We start from the raw sequence: 20700 nt of genomic DNA, 5'->3' as shown, positions 1-20700 counted from the left end.
AATTTTCCCATACAAACCTAAAACTTCAAATTTACTCATGTAAACGTTACCTCAAAATTCTACAAAAAATCATGGATGAGTTTGGACCAAGACGAAGCTTTTAAGACCCCAGGGTTTGAGGAATTCAAAAATGACCCCAAATCGACTCAGTCTAATAGCACATGTCAACAATGTTAGGATGGAATATGTTTATTGTGGTTTGAAAAAGAAACAAGTAGTGTTTGTGCTAGTAGACGCAGAAAAGGAGTTATTGATTTTATATGTCCAGAGCTCAATGAAAATATCGTTTAGTTGTTTGTTGTAGAAGGCAAATTGAGATGAATAAATCGTAACCATAATATTAAATGATATATTTTTGGGAACTTTCTAGCGCAATGAAAATAAAAGTAAGTTGTGGTAGTGTAGTGTAGGAATTATAGGAATATCATAAAAATATGAAAATTATAAAAATAAAAGGATCATTAGAAGTTATCGATTAATGAAAAAATTGAGTTTAGTTTATAACCGTATGGTACTATAGGTTGGTGTGATAAATTAAGCGCGTATGGTAGAAGTGTATGAATGAAATGTCAAATAGCATTATTGATCATGGTATTGGTATTGATTCTGGTCTCATCGGAGAAGAAAGAAGAACAAGTTGGAGTCAGTCTATAAACTAACTTTAGAGACGATAGTCACGATTGTCCGCGGTCTGAGCGAACCGATAGAAAAGGGAAGTTATCACATAAGTATCATGAAATCAAGTGATAAATATTAAATTTGTTTATCACTTTTTGCAGAAAACAGCAACAAAAATATCCTGGTTGAGTGGAAAATGGATGGTTTTTTCAAGTCGGAACATTTATATGGACCCAACAAATTAATTGGAAAAAAACTGTTATTTTTCCTTTATTTATTTCAATAATGAATTGGTTTGAATCACAAAGTTTATTGATAATTGAAATGCCGAAATTCCACCTGGAAATTCTCTTTACTTAAAGATATAAACTGAGTATACATTAAAAATTCACTTTGCTATTTAATAACATAAAATTCACTTCGCCGCTCACTTAAAATTCACTTGACGGTCACTTCAAATTCACATGAATTGACGAATGGCTAAAATTCACTACAATCGTCACTTACATTTTAAATGAAAATTATTTTCAGTGTGGTATAACAAATTTTGCCGAGGGTCCACCAATAGCGAGATAAACGTGCTAAATTTTTTGTTATTCAAATTGGGGCTGTTAAGTTTTCGTCAAAGTTTTTTATCTGATCAAAATACATAAATTTGTCGAATATGGCATGTTGAATAATCAATAAATTAAATGTTTCCAACATTTTTTCTTTTAGTAAAATAGGTCATTTCAGTAGATAAAGACTATTTTCAATCATTCAAAACTCTGCTAGTTCCACAGATTTCCCCGTTCATTTCATATCGAAATGATTCCGCTTATCATCAATTAAAATCACAAAAAAAGGTGGTGTTGCGAAAATGTGCACATACATTACACCAGGGGTTTTCAAATCGTGCTCCGCGGAGCACTTGGTGCTTCGCGAAGCTTTTGGAAGTGCTCCGCGACGTACGCAACGAAAATCATAAACCAACTTTACTCGACACGAATGCCATAAGGATGGTTAAGTGTCGTGGATTAAACTTTAAAAAAACCAACTTTGGAAAACTCTGATATTTTTTTATCGTTTCATTTTTATCGAAACATGAGAAAAAAAAATCACAAGGCATATAGTACGAACGAATAAGTTTTGCTTACATTGTTTTTACTGGCGCCTGAATCCCTGCAGGGATGTTGGCAAAGAATGGTGGATTGTCTAAATGCACTGCTTTGATCGAACAACGTTGTGTTGCAGGACTGAGTGTGCAAAACACTCAATGAAAAGGCTGTTCTTGCGCCGTACTTGGCGAGCTATCGATTGATAAAGCTGGAGAAGCGCATATTATTGCTGAAAACTTAATCAAACAAAAAGTCGTCCGTATCATGGTTGATAATAAAACAGTGGAATTGGTTAATTCGAAGTAGAAAGCGATTGAGAACTTCAAAATTCGACATGCAGCTTGACGAATCTACAGATGTAGCAGGACTATCATTTCTTATGATACTTGTTCGCTATCAAGGTTCTGAATGTTTCAAAGAAGATTTGTTCCTTTGCAAACCGTTGCCAGCTTCCACGTGTGGAAAAACGTTGTCTCGCCTGTTTGAATTAAGAATGACTTCAGTCTTTCAATGCAAGGTAAAGGAATAACAATCTTCGATTAAAACAGCAAAATCATGACTTTCAAGAGAAAAATCAAATTTTTGGCAGAATCGCTCAAAAAGCGCATCCTGGACAGCTTTCCGAATTTAAGAAGCATTCAATCAGAATTTCAATTTCCTAGAATTATGACAATCACTACACTTTTAGTTGATAAATTTATTGTTGTATTCCTTGGTGTAAACTTAAACTTACAGACCCACGTGTCTAATGAAGTCATTTACAATTACAATAACAATGTTTTGCACAGGATTTGTTGAACAGCTTCCAGCAAAATTCCCCGAAAAATATCATTAAATAATAAAAAGATCGAAGACTTTAAATGCGTGGAACAGCTTATTTTTATGTCAAAGAAACCAGAATCATTAACATCACAAGAATATGAATGCATGATAGATATGACATCGGAGTCAAAGCTTCAGAAAAAATTCGTATACAAAAAGCCGTTGGAGGAGTACTGGTGTCAACTGAAAAATAAATTTCAAATTTTGTCCGATAAAGCAAAACTTATTCTTCTGCCGTTTTCCACAACTGATCTATGTGAGTCTGGATTTTCCACATGTATCGCAACGAAGACAAAATACCGATCCCGACTAAACACGGAAGCAGACGTTAGGCTACAACTGACACAAATTTACCCAAACTTGTTACAGCCAAGCGGCGGCAACGCTATTCAAACCATATGGAGCACATCTCTCAGATTTCCCCTTTTTTCCCCTCGTTTTGACAGATTTAAGCCTTTTTTCCTCAGATTTTAGCTTTCGTCTCCTATGCTCTCAAGGCAAAAAAAGCATAAATCTAAGGAAAAAAAGCTTAAAAACGAGATTCACGACCACTTATTTAAAAGATGTTGGTCACACGATACATAGACAAATCGTGTAACGTTGCAGGGATCTGGTTACAGCTTTAAAAATCGAAGAAAACGTATGTGTTCTATTGAAATCATTAATTTTTGCTGACACACATATTGATAATAAAAACAAGACTATTGAAAGAGTAGCCATTCATTACTGATTTTATTGACTACGATGCCAAGAAACATCTTGTTTAAACGATAAATACTATCAAGTTTTCAAAACTCGGGTTTTTCATTCTTTCAAAAATGTAGGTGCTCCGCCAAAATTATTGGTTTTAAAAAGTGCTCCGCCGAGCAAATGATCTGAAAACCCCTGCATTACACTAAACGGTATCTATAGAGCTTCAGCAACTTCTTAAACCATCATAATGTATGAGACAATTGTAGATCCTCGGCTTGTCAAATGAAAAAAAACTGTTTTTCAAGGTATTTTTTTACTTTCGCTGTAACTTCTGAGTGTGATGTAGTAGGACTCTGACATATTCGACAAATTTATGTATTTTGATCAGATGAAAAACTTTGTTCTAGACATCAAACCCATTAGCATTTTTATCTCGCTATCGGTGGACTCCTTGTTAAGAATTTTTAAACCATAATATGCTCCATGTATAACTGAACAATGTTGCTGAAGACATCAATCACATTTTTTCATAACGAAATTGCTCGAAAGTTCGTTTTAGAGAACCAGGAGCACAAATTACAAGCATAGACTAAAAACTTTAGCGGTCTGGAGCCCAAGTTAACAACCAGCAAAAACAGCCGAATTTCTCGAAGAATAATGAATCTTACCTTTTATACTCTTTTTTTGTATACAACTCCAAATACATTTTTAGTTGATATATCCTATTTGGACGAGTTTTAATTTTGTTTAAATTATTTCAACGGTTGATATGATTTTGTTATGGTTGTTAGACTTTTTGATATAATTAGAGATATTTTAACATCCTAAGAAAACTAAACTATAACTCATCTAGATAGGAAAAAATGAATATCCAAATATCTCATCTTGGTATAATTTAGTTATTTTCATCTGATCGGGAAGACTACGAAAATGAACACCCGTTCTCCAACTGACCCTCGTAGAACACATGGCAAACTGATGCTACTGGCAAGACAAATTGAGAAAGTCGTTTTGAGTTCGATGCTTACTCTTCTACGGAAGTAGGTGAATTATTTTGCTTAAGGGCTCTAGTCCCTAGTTGGTATAAGGAATCATGTAAACTTTGGCGCAGTGCACCTTTTATCTTATTTTAGGCATAGAGTTAGCAGCAATCGGCATTGAAACTCTGCAACCTTTGGGTGAATATCAAACTAATTACTATATTCTCTCATTATTCTGCTACATGTACATTTAATTTTAATTTTTTAGATTGATTCTTATGCCCTAAATGAACGTTGGATCGGTTTATTTTCGATTCAATCTTTTGAATAGTGTATCTTTGTTTTTCCGTGTTTTTTGAGTAAGTTGGAGATATCTGTGCCATCAGATAGACTGTTATCCTAGGCTTGCCAAATGGTTTTCAAAAAAAGCGGGACATTTTGAGAGAAAAAAGCGGGACACAGCCGAAAAAAGCGGAACATTTTAAAAATTTGTTTAAAAAAGTCATAAAATGTATGTAATATATGTGAATTTGGTTGTTTTTTTACTCTAAAAGTGCGGTGATTTTGTCCTTGAGTATAAAGTTCTATGAATCGATTATGGAGGAATCGTTCAGATGAAATAACATCTGCTTTCCGAACCAACGCCTTTGTTTTCAAATCCAGGCGCAAACATCGAACAAAGTTGAAGTTTTTCAATGCCGTCTCGTTGGTAAAAAAAAGTGCGAACGACACAAAGACGTTAAAACAACGTTTTCAATGAATTTTCAATTAAAATTAAATCAATGATGAAAAAATTATCAGTATGAAAAACGGTTTTTCTTTGTATTAAAAAATGTTAAGATATTTTTCTTGATTATTACCATACTTGCGATTGAATGTCATGACTAAACAAATGCTTTGATCATTTTTGTATATGTACAATGTAGGTATTCACTGTTTATTTTATGGAATGTTCTTAAGCTTGAAGTGCCTGGTTTGTGAAAAGAGTTTCACCTTAATTATTAGCATAATTTTTTTCACTGTAAAAGTCAGGGGACTGAGATAAACGGAGAATCATCGTCAATGATCGCACTAATTTTTCAGCCAATGATTGAATTTGTGGTGATTTGTAGTAATTTGTTACAGAGAATTAGAAGCTTAAGTTAAAATGAGAGAAACCGGTGCTCAGAGAGAGTAAAAATGTGCTAATTGTTGCAAATTGTTGCATTTTGTGAAGCGGTTGTGGAATTTTGATCATTACCATTCCAAATGCAAAGAATTCTCTCTCCACTGCAATCCCTCGGTAAAAGTCGCATCAGCTTCGTTTCAAGATTGAGAAGATTTCAAAATTATAAAAATCAAATGAACCATTCTCCAGATTCCGTTTTAGTGCAAAATCAGTGTGTCATTTTTTAAGAATCTACCACTAGCATTACCCAAAATGAGATCTTTTTGGTAATTTTTCTAAATACTGAAAAGCTATAAGAATTGCCATGCAGCAAATAGATATTTATGCAACAACTTGCAAAAAGTGGTTTTTCAGCACGAGTCGTAAATTTATCCAACGAGAGTTGCTGAGTCGGATAATTACGTCGAGTGCTAAAAAATAATTTATTAACCAACAACTAAAAATAAAGTTTGTCACATACTCAAATGGAGCTTGACACAGAAAAAATGCGTAAAAAATGACATATTTTTGAAAACCAGTACTTCTTACAAATTTAAATGCAATGTCTTGTTTGATAGATAGAAAACTGACAATAATAGGAATTGCAAAGAAAAATTTAAAAGGTCATTCCCAAAGAAATAAGGGATCAAAGAAAAAGCAAGCATCTTTATTGTGTGATGTGTAATTTTGTTAAAGCAACAGTCACCTCTGGACAGCCGAGCGGAGCGGTTCACTTTTGTTTTGTCTCTATCGTCGAGAGTGTATATTATGTGTGCAATGCGATTATTTCTACTCGTAAGCATTGTACAGGTTGAAGAAGTGTCTAAAGTTTAGTGGTGATCTAATTGATGAATGATTTGAGCAGTGTATCGTGTTATCGTGGCAGTTTGATGCGAAAAGCTTATAGAAATATAAAATTTTGGCCAAAAAGCCATGATGCAGAAAAGGAAATTTTTTCAAAGTGTTTGAGGAAAGATATGGCGAAGGAAACACAGTAGAGCAGAGGAAAGAAAAGGGAATTTGCTCAGGAAGAAGGGCCCAGAAACGGCGTGTTATGTGTTACGAGGCATTTAAGTGAAAAAAAAGGGGTGGATCGTATAGAAAGCGCTGAGAAAACAAGTTTTAAATGCGAAAAAAGGGCGTGCTTTGAGTGCTATGCAAGTTTTTAAAGCAGCTGAGGAAAATACAGCAGCTGAGGAAAGCAGCTGAGAATACACGAATAGAATAGAATACATGAATAGAATACATGAATAGAAGTTTTCTCCCGTAGTGATGAAGGGCAGGGTGAGGGGGCTGGGATAGAAGTTGGTGGACGTCAGCAATAAGTGAAAAATTTAAAAAAGGCCAGGCTTACTTTGATCTGAGCGGGAATCAATCGAGGAAAAATGTGGTTTTGAAAGATCGTGGGAGGGAAGTAAAAAGGTAAAGAGTGCTTTCTTGGCTCAGCAAGGGACAGAAACAGGAAAGCAATCGTAGGAAAATTGGTGAATATAAAAATTGCACAAAGGGGAAGTGTGGTAGAAAAAAATAATAGGCTTAAATGATAAGCAGGAAAGGGAAAAGTGCCAAAAGACGGAGATTGGTGTTTTGGAAGCTTGGTTGTATCGTTGAATCAGCTGCTCCGTTAAAAGAAAAAATGAAAATAATATCAAGTAAGGAAGGTAAAGTTGCAGTCAAGTGGTAAGATGTAAAGTGTGTTTAAAATTTTACATATGCCTATATTAGAATGATCAATCCTCTGCCAACCATCCAGGTATATACACGGATGCCGGAATACCTGTAGTAAATTTATAAAAAAATTGTTTTATAAATTTTTAATTGGTTGTGGAGGTGATTGAAACATTCGACCACAATAAACACAAACACTGACACGAAGTTCATACCTTCACAACAGATAACACGAAGCCATGGTGCCGGGTATGGCAAATTCTGCATCATTGGAACGCTCAACTGATAAAATAAACATTGCAGATGGTTCATACTTTGGTAAAACTGCGGTGAATCCGTGCACCCATGGTGGATTACCAACATACATACATACAACATACATACATGTGTAATTTTGTTAAAGCAAAATTAGTCAAACGAAGGCCACTTTGTTTTTTTTCTATTTGAACACTTAGTTTAAAAAAAGCGGGACATTTCGAGGTAAAAGCGGGACGGCGGGACATTTTCCAAAAAAGCGGGACATGTCCCGCTTTTGCGGGACGGATGGCAACCCACATCCAGAAGTGACGAACAATACCTTTGATTTGGATTTATTTTTATGGTAGAAATTTTTATTTCAGCTGATAATAACTCAGAGAACAGACATACATGCTTGCCCACGAAACTTGTGTAAAAATTCTAACAACCATTTTGAACTTTTTTTTTTGTTTTTTGGCTGGGCCACCATTTGTCTCCAAACAGACCAAAGAGAACTGTAAAAACAAGTTAGTCAATTTTGAACAGATCGTATGAGCAAGTTGGCCTTTTTCAAGAAATTGCTGTTGAAGTTTCATAACACATTAATCTTGTTGCATAATGAAAAAATATCTGAAAACTTATATACTATCTCCTTCAAACTTACTAGAAGTACTTAATTTTAAACAATGGTGTGCAAAACTGATACATGAAAGTAACCCGCTCGGAGATGTTCTGAATCTGCTGGGCGAGACTGTCGTCAAGAATGATTATATTGGAAATAGCCGATATTTACGTCCTCTGACTCTAATAATCGTTTAAATAGTGCAAAACCTTATTCCAAAGCTGTGAGTTTTATTGACTGCTCTAGTAATGCAAAAACAAAGGAAGTAACATTTTGTCCAGGCAAAAGTAACTCTAATTGCATTTATCTTGCAATAAATTGGAACCTTCTACTTAAATTTTAGTGAGGCATTGGTTTATTTATTTGTTCATATACGATTACGCCTTTTACAAAATTGGCACTTTGAAAGGTGGTTTATAACTTTTGAGCGGGGCAATAGATGGCACTGTTTTAAGGTCAATTTTTAACGTATTTTTCTGTTGATAACATTTGAAATTTTATGAACTTATTTATTGGAAGATTTTTTGATCGAGTTTGCACGTCTGTTTTCTACGATATAAATCCATCATTAAATTTGTTAATTATAAAAAGGCTGTGTTTACCAAACGTCAATTTTAATTGGAAAGTTTACGAATCTTAGTAGTTTCTAGCACTGGACAGCCTAATCAACCTAATGCCTGGATAAATTTTAAACACACATCCATTAAGTTATCAAACCAAAAGTGAATCAGTGCCCGATTCTACTTTGTTTCAACTGAGATAAAAACCAGAAATATACTCGAGTGGGGGGAGGGCTTTATCACTTGTTATGCAGCACCGCACGATTATTGGATTGGATATGGAGCAGCTTTCAGCACTGCATGGCTAGTAAATAACGTGTATTATTGTCCCATTAGTCACTTAAATTCAGATCAGCTACCACGGGGCCGTTCTCAGGATGTCCACAATTTAATCTGCGCTGCTGCTGATTGTTTCCACCCCTTTGGGGGTTCGAGCAATCGTCCGTCGTGACAGTTGGACGTTGTTGGTTGCAGCTATTTACATAGCCACTTCGCGCTGTCATAACAACAGCAGTTGAAGTTTCGCCCCCCTGGGGAGTTGTGATTTTGTTAAGTATAGTTTTAGAGGATTTTTTTCTGAGCTGGATTGGATATTTCGAAAAATAGCTAGGATCATAATTTTTTAATTTTTTTTTATAGTTTATAATTTCAAAGGTTCTATAACTTCCTGCTTTGATCTTTTAACACAACACAATCCTCCCGTAGCAGCGCATTGCGCATTGCTTCCGTAAACCACAATATTGGCTTTCCAAATTTTCCTCCGAACTTTTCCGACCCAGTCACAGAACCAACGGTTGTCGAACAGGCTCAAAGTCTTCAGCTTAGGGAAGGCCTCCGGAAAGTGATCGATTTCGGTCAGCTCATTTTCTTCGATTTGTAGCTCTTTTAGCCGCAGAAATTTTGCCGTTGGAACAATCTCAAACGAAACGATTCGATTGTCGGATAGATCTAGGAAAGTTAAATTCACCAGCATCAGAAAGCTATCTGCATTGACTGAGCTTAGATTACAATTGCTCAGCCTCAGTACCTCCAGCGACTGAAGGTAGCCAAGTTCGGACGGAACTTCATTCAACAACCGAGACCTTAGAGTCAAGCTTTTGAGTTCACTGTTGTTTTGGTTCATTACCACAAAACTTTCTAGATTGCTTTCCAAAACAGCCAACGATATCAATTTCTCCGATACAAAAAACACTTCCGATACGTTTCCGTAACTGATGGTCAAATATTTAATGCTAGCAGGAAGCATTTCAAATTGATCACTTCCAAACTGCCATAGAATAGCGTTGATCAGCTCCAAGTTCTCCTGATCTTCCCCGAATGCGCTGGAATTCACGTGAGTGAAATTTCCCTGATCCAAATCCAATACGGCACAAGCCATGGGATCGTTTCTGAAAATTTCACTCGAATGTCCAATTTCAGCACATGGTGACAGTTTGACAGCTTCAAAACATCCAATCAGCACCAGGAACCTTGAAAAGTGGATTAAACGAATCAGCAACGATGGTTTCAAGTTCAAGCGATTACGCATATTATGTAGTACGATTTCGATTTAGGTACTTACGTCCAAAACGGTTTCATCCTTATCAGTTGATTGACACTTTGCTACTGAATGGACGGAAGCCAGGAAGGATTGATTCTAGCGAAAAATCAATGATTCAATAGCTGTGCTCGGAGAGGAGTTTGTAGTTATATTTGTGTGCGCGAAATTCATGAATGATCGGATTTGACCACAGTTAAGCCCGAAAACAAAAAGCTCTAACTCTAATATAAATCTAGCGCTTCGAACGAAAGTTTCTAATTAAATTTCGAAATTCCTTGAAAAGGTTCCTGATCCGTATGCTGATCTTGATCCGGAACTTTATTTTGATTTTGATGGCAATTCAAAAAATGAACCTACTTCTGACTCTAAACCTAAAATAGGCCAATATCTGATCCCAACCTTGATCCAGATCCTGGAACTTGATCCCCTATTCTTATTTTGTTTTTTTTTTTTCAGCCCACATAGCGGTTGTTATTAACAATCATCAACTTTGACTTAGCTAGCGATTTCTTTGGCGCCGTTTATTCATTAATAAGCGATGTCGAACACTGCCAGATCCTGATCCTGCTATTAGACTCTGAACCTAGATCGAGATCTTGGATCCAGATCGTTAATGCTAACTAATGATTCCGAATACTGAATCATGGTCCTTAATCTAGGATCCTGAATTATATTTTCGGATCATGATTGTGGATCTTAATTATGGATTACAATCCCTATCCTAGACGCTGATGTTTATCCTGGATCCTGATCCCGACTCTGAATTGAAACCTCATATAAAATCCTGATTCCGGATTCCGAGTACTTGATCCTGATTCTGAATCCTTGACTCTGATCCCGGATCCTGATCGTGGATGCTGATTCTGGATTCACGGCACCTTAACTCGGATCCATGTTCATTCTGAACCGGAATAATGATCCTAAACCCTTCTCTCGGATCCTGATTTCGAATTCTGAATAATTTATCTAAAGTTCTGATCCTAATCCTGGATTTTTTCCCGAGTTCTGACTCTGGACACTTATGCCGGAATCCGACACAGATTTATATCTTATCCCGGACACTGACACTGATTTATGTCTTATATATTCTGGATGCTTGATCCTAAACCTGAATCCTGGATCTTAAATGCTGATCTTGGATCTTGATCCTGAAACCTGATGCTGAAAATTGTTCTTGGATCTTGGAATCTGGATCCAGAATTTTAACCCTGGTCCAGATCAAGAAATCGGATTCTGATTCCAGATTCTTGAAAATATTAAATCCTGGGCACAGATCCTGGATCCTGTTCCCAAAGCTTTATTATGGTTCGTATCCTGGATCCGAATGCTTATGTTGATCGTTTTTTTTGGTCCTGGATCCCGATTTCGGATTCTAAACCTGCCCTGAGTTCGTATCTTGATCCTGGATCCTTATGCTGAAAACTGAATACGGATCTCATTCTCTTTCGGGTTTTCACTTTTTTTTTCTGTCGTAGCTTAACATATTCGTTTATAAAAAAAATTCCGTATTAGGGACAACCATGTTAAACCGCTCGCAAAATCTTTTAATTTTGAAGAACTTGATTTTTTTTATGTTAATTTTTTTAGGTCTTGCAGTGTTAAATTTTCATTTCTCAATACAATTATGATTGAAAACAAAATTTATCTCATAGATCATATGTATACCTATTTGAAAAAAAAAAACTGATTTTTGAGATTTCGGACGACCTTGCAGAGTGTTTTGAGTTGAAAATTGGTTTTATTACTATTTTTACCAATTTATACACACCTCTGCAAGAATCAGGATCAAGAACACAGTCAGTGGCAATAGTTACCTAGTAATTTGCTAATAATGGTTGTTTAATAAAATAATCTACACTGACTGATCCTTGTTAAGTCATTGACGACTACCATTGAATTATTTGACTGTGTAAATACATGTGTTAAACCTACTTTATTTCTCATCGCCAGATTATAGTAGGACCAAAGTAGGTACGATTTTTCAATTCTGATAAAAAATAATTTAGAGAATCTATATATATATAAAAATGAATTTCTGTCTGTCTGTCTGTCTGTCTGTCTTTCTGTCTGTTCCCTATAGACTCAGAAACTACTGAACCGATTTGCGTGAAACTTGGCAGGTGGGGGTATTGGAGGCCGGGGAAGGTTCCTATTATGGTTTGGGACCCCTCCTCATAACAGGAAGGGGGGGAGAGGCCTCCCAAACAAAAGACAATTTTTTGCATAACTCGAGAACCAATCAAGCAAATGGTATCAAATTTGGCATGGGGTGGTATTTGGGAACGGAGAATATTTCAATGAATATAAGGTACCACTCCCTCCTCTCAGTGGGGTGATAGGAAGGAGGGAGGGGGGCTACCTTATAATTTTTATATAACTATTCAAGATATTGGAACCAAATGTGGCATGGGAAGGTATTTTGATACAAAAAATATTTCAATGATTATTTGAGACCCCTCCTTTTTGGCAATTGAAAGGGGGAGGGGCCTCTTTCATATTTTTTTACATAACTCAAAAAACTATAAAGTAAATAGAACCAAATTGGCATGGGAAGGTATTTAGGTACGAAAAATATTACTATGATTATTTGAGACCCCTCCCCCTTTCCAGTAGGGAGATATAAAGGGGGGAGGGGCCCTCTTTTTAATTTTTACATAACTCAAATACTTATCAAGCAAATGGAACCAAATTTGGCATGGGCGGATTTTTGGGAACGTGACATGTTCTAATGATTGTTTGAGACCCCTTTCTTCTTCCAGCGGGGAGAATGGAAAAAGGGAGGGAAGTTCCATACAATGTTTATTGCATTACTCAAGAACTACAACAGCAAATGGAACCAAATTTAGCTTGGAACGATATTTGGGTACGAGAAATGCTTCTTTGAATATTTCGTATCTCTCAATCCTTCAAAAAGATGGATGAAAAGGGGGAGAAGAGGTTCCCTTACAATTTTCAGTATCACTGGAGATCTGATCGAGCAAATTTGAACCACAATTGGCATGTGAGGGTATTTCGATACGAGAAATGTTTCTATTATAAATTGAAGCCCCACCTTTTTTCAGCGGAAATATATAAAGGGGAAAGGGGGGCTACCATACATTTTTTTTTTGCATTACTTAAGAATTGATAGAGCAAATGAAATAAAATATGGTATCAAAAATTTTTTGAGTACAAAAAATACTTTTATAAATATTAAGTTCTCGCCCCTCCATTCAATGGGGCGAATGGAAGGGGGTTGGTACTTCCTTTCAAGTTTATGCATAACGCAAATTTGGCATGGGATGGTAGTTCAATACGAGCAATTTTTTTATGTTAAACAATTCCTTTCTTGCAGTGGGATGATAGAATTGGAAATAAAGGAAAAGAAGAGGAAAGCTAACATTTAACTTTGTTTTACAAAATCCGAGAAATGGACAAAACTTAGCATGGAAAATTATTTTGTATGACTCTATGATTATGTGACACGCCATCCTCCTTTCAGTGAGTAGGTAAATAGGAGGATGGAGGTGAACCCAATACAAGCATAAGTTCTCAATTTATGCTAACAAAGCCAACAAATGGAAAAAAATATGGCATAGAAAGGTACTCGGTTACGAGATATGTTTCTACAATTGTTATAGACCCTTAGCTTTACAGTGTAGAGAGGAGAAAAAAAAGGAGGGGGTTCCAAATAAATGTTGTTGTAGAGCTTAAAAAAAATATCAACCAATGGAACAATATTTGATACAAGAAGATTTTTGGGAACGAAAAAATTGGTATGATTATTAAAAATCACGATCTCCATTCAGCAGGGGGAAGGGAAGGATAAGGAGGGGGAGGGGGGGTGTTTTCTCTTATCAGTTTGTTAGCATAAATCCAGAACATATTAATCAAAAACAATCATATTTTATCAGTTGGATTGTTTGCGTACGATTTATTTGGTACCCTCCTTTTCTAGAACGGAGCTTAATGAAACAAATCAAAATTATCAGATCTTGAACACAAATCAAGATTCAGAATATTTGTTTAAGTTATTTTTGTGTAGCAATCCGAAACTCCAGCTGCAGCTCTCATTTTATAGCGGTTACTTATGAATTATGATATATTTTGATTTAAAATAATGCCAACAAAACAATAAAAATTTGAATAAATTCTGAAAATATCATTCGATTTTGAAAGGTGTAGCAAAGCACACCGGGTCAGCTAGTATTCAAATAAATAAAATACAGTGAATCCCCGATTTTACCACGCACCGATTTTGTCTATCCCCGATTTTGTCACCTTTTTTGTCCCGATTTTGTCACCATATTTGGTTCAATGCAAAAATACTCAAATTTAAACCTATGAGTTTGAAGAACATTACTAAACATGATGACATTGATAAGGATAGTGAAGATGACTTATGGATACGGAAACGCTATGCTAGCATGCTAGCAATTGTATCTTCGCTACTTCTTCCATTAAAAAAATAAATCACAACAAACTTAGTTTTCGAAAACTACTGAAATTTTTTTTCTAAGATCTCTGAATTTCTGTACGTTGTACTGCAACTATCCAGTTACATACAGATTTAGGAAGAATAAACCTGTTAACGGATATTTGCGTGCTGTTGATGCGAAATTCTGATGGATCAAGCTTTGGAAAATCACTTGAGTCATTCAAGCATTTTTAGAGGCGAAATATGTGACTGGCACCTTTACATTTGCATATGCTGTAGGATTTTTAGATTTTCCGATGATAATCATCTGTATTTTGGGGTTTCCTATTACCTTACTACAAGGCATGAGAGCTATGCGCTGTTTGTCAACTTTACGCCCAGCAGGTTTTTTTTTTCACTTGGACCCACAAATCTTTTTTTAAAGACATTCCACTTACAAAGTTTTCTTGTGCCGGGAGTATTCTTCCTTACGTTGAGTTAGTTAGAGGGGGCCGCAAGACGCAAATCTTTCTGATGGATGGAAGCATAAAAAAAACAAGTCAGATTCATCTGCGTTATAGGTCACCTGGGTTGTAAGATTGCGACTCTGTACTTCCTCATGGAAATATTTAAAGAAACCTAAAATACTTCCAGAATATCCGCCGGACAATATTTCTCAATATTGCGTTTGCTGCACACCAATTTTTAACATCGACCAGTAAATTCCAAATGGAATCCATTTTGTTAAAACCAGGAATATTTGTCATCTCATAGGTTTGAAAAATGCTTGCACAAAGCATTGAACATTTTTATTTTAACCACAGGGGATCATGCATTCTTCTAGATCTGTGGTTTTCAAACTTTTTCGCTCACCGCTCCCCTACCTCAATATTTAAGAGCTCACCACCACTACCTATTTAGGGTATTTTGGAAGTTATTTGCTCCGAAATGCAACAAAAAATCATAACTCTAAGCCCCTCCACCGCCCCTTGGAGGCTGTAGAGATCACTTTGAAAATCACTGTTCTAGATAATACCAGTCGAAACAGTTTCAAGAAACATAGCAACAAAATTTATTGATGTTTTGATATGAAAAAAGACTTAACCCATTAGAAATCAACAAATACCACAACGAAAAAAACACCTTTTATTGTTTCAAATGACGCAGTGTTTATGATTTCTGGTTGATTTCATCAGGATTATTAAATAAAAAAGATTTTTTTCAAATTACCCGATTTTGTCACTGTTCCCAATTTGTCACCCTTAAATGCATCATGGGGGTGACAAAAACTGGGATTCACAGTATTATACTTATCTCTGTATAAAGCTCAATGAATTTTTTAGCGCTCATGCAGTAGATTAGAACGATGACACTTGTTATTCAGCCATATGTCGTAAGCGTAAATACATTAACTCAGATGAATGTGTGCCAAATAGAGCGCAAACTTAAAACTAGATTATGTTAGATTGGAAAGCTTGAGAGAAAACAATCGTAAGTTATTTTTTATAACTCAAGTAGACATATTTTTGGGTTAATGAAATCATTGAATCCCTAGTAGACTTGGATATTTGAAGTAGAAATGCGGTATTGCTTGAAATGTGTCACTTTTTTTCAAGTTTTTGTTTAAGTTTATTTCATCTTAAACTGTATAATAATAAATTTTTGAAAAAATTAATGAGCTAAGTAGGGGGAAAGTTCAGATAACGCCCCATGTAGCTAATACGCGCTAGTCGTGTTTTCAAGAAATTGTAAAATTTTAAGCCTGTAAAATACTACCAATGCACATTGGTACAGAACATCAATCTAGCGGAACTAAATTAATAGCGCCCAGGGATGAAAAGATAAAATGCAATGTGTTTGAAATACTGAGATTTGCCATGGCAGATATGTATTTTTTCTTAAAATGCCCTTCATTAAAAAAAAATCATATTTTTTTTTCATTTTGATGTATTTTTAAAGACACTTTCAATAAAGTGTCATTTAGAGAAGAGAAATGAACAAAACAATATTTTATGATAGGGGAGAAGCAGGCTATTTGCGCCTATTAGCGGCTTACTGTTTTTATCAAATATAACATCGAATATGTGTACAAAAACTATATATACATAAGCAGACATCTGTCTTCAATACATTTGAGTATTTTTATTTTTTGTGTTGAAATCTCTTTCAATTTATGAGAAAACAATTTTATTATAAAAGTTGTCTAAATTGTCGAACATCAAACCGTTTGGGCTAAATGCGCCTATTTAGGTATCAGGCAATATTTATGTTACTTGGCAATTTTTCCGATTAATTTAATTGAAAATTTAAAAAGCTGGTAACTTTCATACGACAAAGCTGAAGTTTAAAAATCTATGATTATCTATACTTTATAGGAATCATACACAGGTAAGAGTTGCCATATTATGAAAACAGTTCATCCATAAGAAAAAAAAAAATTGGGCTCTTAATTGAGTTTTCTTCAAAGCAATTTCCATAGCACGCCAAATAAAATACAAATGTTTGCATAGCTCGAGAACTGATCAAGTAAATTTAACCAATTTTGGCATGGTAGGGTATTTTGATACGATGAATGTTTCTATAAATATTTGGTAACCTTTCTTCCTTCCAGAGGGTAGATGGGAAGGGGGAGGGGGAACCAAATTTGGCATGGAAGGGTATTTGAATACGAGAAAGTGTATTATGTCAGTGTAAGTGTACGAAAAATGGTTCTTTGAATATTTGGTACCCCTACCTTCTTACAGTGGGTGATAGAAAGAGGGAGGGGGCTCCTGTTGAATTTTCAGCATAACTGGAAAATTAATCAAGCATATGGGAAGGAAGTTGAATAAGAGAAATGTTAAATACTATGGTATTTTGAGAATCCGCTGTTCTTCCAGAGAGAAAACTTTAAGGGGAGAGGATGCTCCCATACATTTTTTTGCATTACTCGAGAACTCATCATGTGAATGGAACCAACTTTAGCTTGGGATGGTATTTGAGAACGAGGAAAGTTTCTATGAATATTTAGTACTACTATTTCTTCCACTGAGGTCATGGGAAGAAGAGAAAGGGGGTCTTTCACAATTTTTCGCATAAATCGAAAACTTATCGAGAAAATGGAACCAAATTTGGCATGGGAGGGAATTTGAATACGAGAAAAGATTATATGCTTATTTGAAACTCCTCTCTCCTTCAATTCGGGATTAAGTTAGGTAAGAGAGAAGCACTCATATAATGTTTTGAATAAACCAAGAATTTATTTAACAAATGGAACTAAATATGACATGGGAAATCACTCGGGTACGAGAAATTGTTCGATGATTTTTTGAAAGCAAAACACACCGTGTCAGCTAGTGACTTAAAAAATTAGGCAGCGCTAACAGAGTTTCGTTTCGACAATAAGTCATTTGCAGGCACCCGGATGCAACGTTATAGAGGCCGTGTGGACAACATCTCTCAGATTCAAGCATTTTTTTCTCAGATTTAAGTTTCTTTCTCAGATTTCAGCTTTCATCTTAAATGCCATGGAGGCAAAAAAAAAGCTTAAATCTGAGGAACCAAAAAAACTTTTAAAACGAAATTCACTAAAACTTAAGCAAATAGTTGTTGATCACACGAGAAAACGTGTAACGTTTAATACTCCTGTTTGCAGGCAGGAGTCGAACTCTAGCACTTTGATTATCTCTCCGACACCATACCAATAGGCCAGATGAAACTAGTCAAGCTGTAACTTCAGTGGACTTTATCGAGTGGAATTCGCTGCTAGATTCTATGACTTAGTGAAAGTATGTTCTGTAGGATGTGATATTACACCTATGTGGTTTATCTATAGGTAGCGACAATCAAAAATTTTAGTATTAGTTAGATGTACCCAGACAGTTGTTTATGAACGCTTGTGACGTAACGCGACGCCATCATGGAGTCAAGTATAAGGCGTCCAAATGTAGTTATAGAAACTTATAAGGAGGAATGTTTGAGACGCAAATAAAGTTGTTTATTATTTAAAACTCACAGCGTCGCCGTACTGAGCGTCAGATAGAAAAGGCGTAAATAAAAGGGTGCTTTGATTGTGATTTTTTAAATAACATGAAACGTTGCATGTCGTCGATGAATGGCGACTTCAACGTCGAGACGCTCATGAACGATTGTGACGTAGAAATCAAAACATTGAAAAAACTGATTCTCACACTCGTGCAAGGGTACTCTTCACCAATAGATAAACCACATAGATATTACACATCCGCCCAACCCGACATTTTCTAGTGTCCGATAGAAAGTTGTTCAATTTTATACGCCAATTAGCGTTAAAAATTTACGTGATCATTAAACTTTGAGAATGTTGTTGAATTTTTAAGCTCAAGATATTTTTTTTTAAATTAATTTTTTTATAATTTTTTTTATTTTTTTTTTTAATTTTTTTTATAATTTTTTCAATTTTTTTTAAAAATTTTTTGAAATTTTTTTTTAATTATTCTTTTAAAATTTTTTTTTATAATTTTTTTTTAGGATTATTGAAAATCCAGTGAATTTGAATCTTTCGTTCAAAAATAGAATGACTTTAACGGAAGAACTTTAATGATAATACATGCTTGAAACTTATTATTTTTATAATGTGAGAATAGCTGATCTACAGAAACCCAAATATAATGTTCTATTTTCTAATTATTGTTGCGGTGAGTATAATGTTGGTAAGTATCGTAATTTCCTAATCCCTTAACAGCATTTAATGTATCAATATTCCATATATACTTTCCCAAATGACATAAATTCATATTTAGGTCTTCACATTTTCAAAATATTATACGAAGCGTTTGGTAGGGATCTCCACGCTTCATTCCGCCTCTGTAGAAGAAGAAGAAGAAGAAGAAGAAGAAGAAGAAGAAGAAGAAGAAGAAGAAGAAGAAGAAGAAGAAGAAGAAGAAATCGCTGCTAGATTCTATGGCAGAAAACGCTCATTGTGGTCCAATTAATTGTGCTTATACTGCCCTAACAGGGCCCATTTAATGACTGATTTTCAGTTTGCGACAAAAAAAAATTAAAATGCAATTTTAAACGTTTTTATCTACTTTTTGAATTTCAGCCAGTCAGGAAATAGACTTTTAGCTATGATGTATCTCACATATCATAGCTTTTCTGAATCAAAGTGTCTACTTTCCATGAAAAATATTTTAAAAAATATTGATGACAATCACTTTTCCGATTATTGTCCACCTGATCTCTCAAAGTGCATTCATTCCAAGATGATTCAAAACCTACGAATTTCCATCACATCGTCCGAGATTCCCCGCTATTTGAGTCCAAACTATTTTAGCTAAACATATCATCATTCTCGATTTAACGATAACGTTTCCAGGAAAACACCCGGCCGAGTGGGTGTGTCATTGAAATTTAATCTAATAACATCACACAGTTTGTGGTTGAGCAGCAAACCATCATTAAAGTATATTTTTATCGTTAAGCAAATTCAGCCCACACACTTCGAAAAGGAAAAAAAAATAGCTCAAATACCTATTAGTAGATACTGGATAGTGGAACTATTAAGACGTTTACACATGCAAATTGTACCTTCCTCCCCCACTTTCAGCTCAGCTAGGGGCTCAATAATTTGAGCAGGTCGAGCCAGGTTGAACTTTGTGTAGTATTATTAATTACCGATAATTAAACTAATTTACCACTTGAACCATGTGCTCTCGGTCTCGGACTCGCTCTCGATAGATAGACAATCACTTGTTGCGGTCTCTCGGATTCCGTAACTATCCGGACACAATCTGCTGATGGTGGTCGAGTTTCGAACCACCCAACACGTGAGAATTTAACACCCCGATATCAGGTCCAACACATCTATGCACCTACTATACGAGTAGCTCTTCAGATCTTCTCAATGAGCCCAAGCAGCACTTCCACTCGTTGTCTTCGACGTCGTCGCGCCGATGGCAAATTAATTGAGCTTCACTAAGCAATTAAACTGAATTTTACGATGCTCACTTGAGTTTATGGGTTCTTGTTGAAATCTTCTTCCAATACACTTCAAATGAGTTTTCTTCAACAAACTTTCGGGAGTCTTCAACACTTTTTCGCTATTGTAATCCAGCTTACTCACGGATGTAGGAAATCGCGGCTTCGATATGCAAACACGCCCGAGTCCGAAATCAAACTGTGTGAATCGTGTGACTGGGGGAAATCATCAATTATTTTACAGCCAGCAGCCGGCCGCTCGCTGTGGTCCGATCTATGATGCACTAAACTTTCCGTTCTATCCCCAACTAACTAGTGCGAAAACGCCAACCACCAACAACATGAGAGCGGCTCGAAGGCGGATTCATTCAGCAACAGCTTGT

The 20700-nt window shown here is 35.6% G+C and overlaps 2 protein-coding genes across 2 annotated transcripts in view; both read right to left on the bottom strand.

The window, feature by feature from the left end:
* Nucleotides 1-20461, bottom strand: part of LOC129750871 (organic cation transporter protein) — a 221245-nt gene extending 200784 nt beyond the window's left edge. Inside the window, exon 1 of the mRNA XM_055745994.1 lies at nt 20035-20461. The gene's annotated coding sequence lies outside the window, so the exon portion shown is untranslated. The remainder of the gene's footprint in view (nt 1-20034) is intronic.
* Nucleotides 7778-10035, bottom strand: LOC129750872 (leucine-rich repeat transmembrane neuronal protein 4-like). The gene is made up of 2 exons (XM_055745998.1): nt 10006-10035; nt 7778-9913 (listed from the first exon to the last, which is right to left on the bottom strand). Exons 1-2 carry the CDS (start codon nt 10020-10022, stop codon nt 9085-9087), a joined length of 846 nt encoding a protein of 281 aa, XP_055601973.1. The 5' UTR covers nt 10023-10035; the 3' UTR covers nt 7778-9084.
* Nucleotides 20462-20700: the final 239 nt, after the last annotated feature.

Source organism: Uranotaenia lowii, chromosome 3 (assembly GCF_029784155.1).
Source record: "Uranotaenia lowii strain MFRU-FL chromosome 3, ASM2978415v1, whole genome shotgun sequence".
In the NCBI taxonomy this organism is placed as follows: Eukaryota; Metazoa; Arthropoda; class Insecta; order Diptera; family Culicidae; genus Uranotaenia; species Uranotaenia lowii.
The sequence above is the reverse complement of the archived record's forward strand: the minus strand, read 5'-3'. Positions and strand labels throughout refer to the sequence as shown.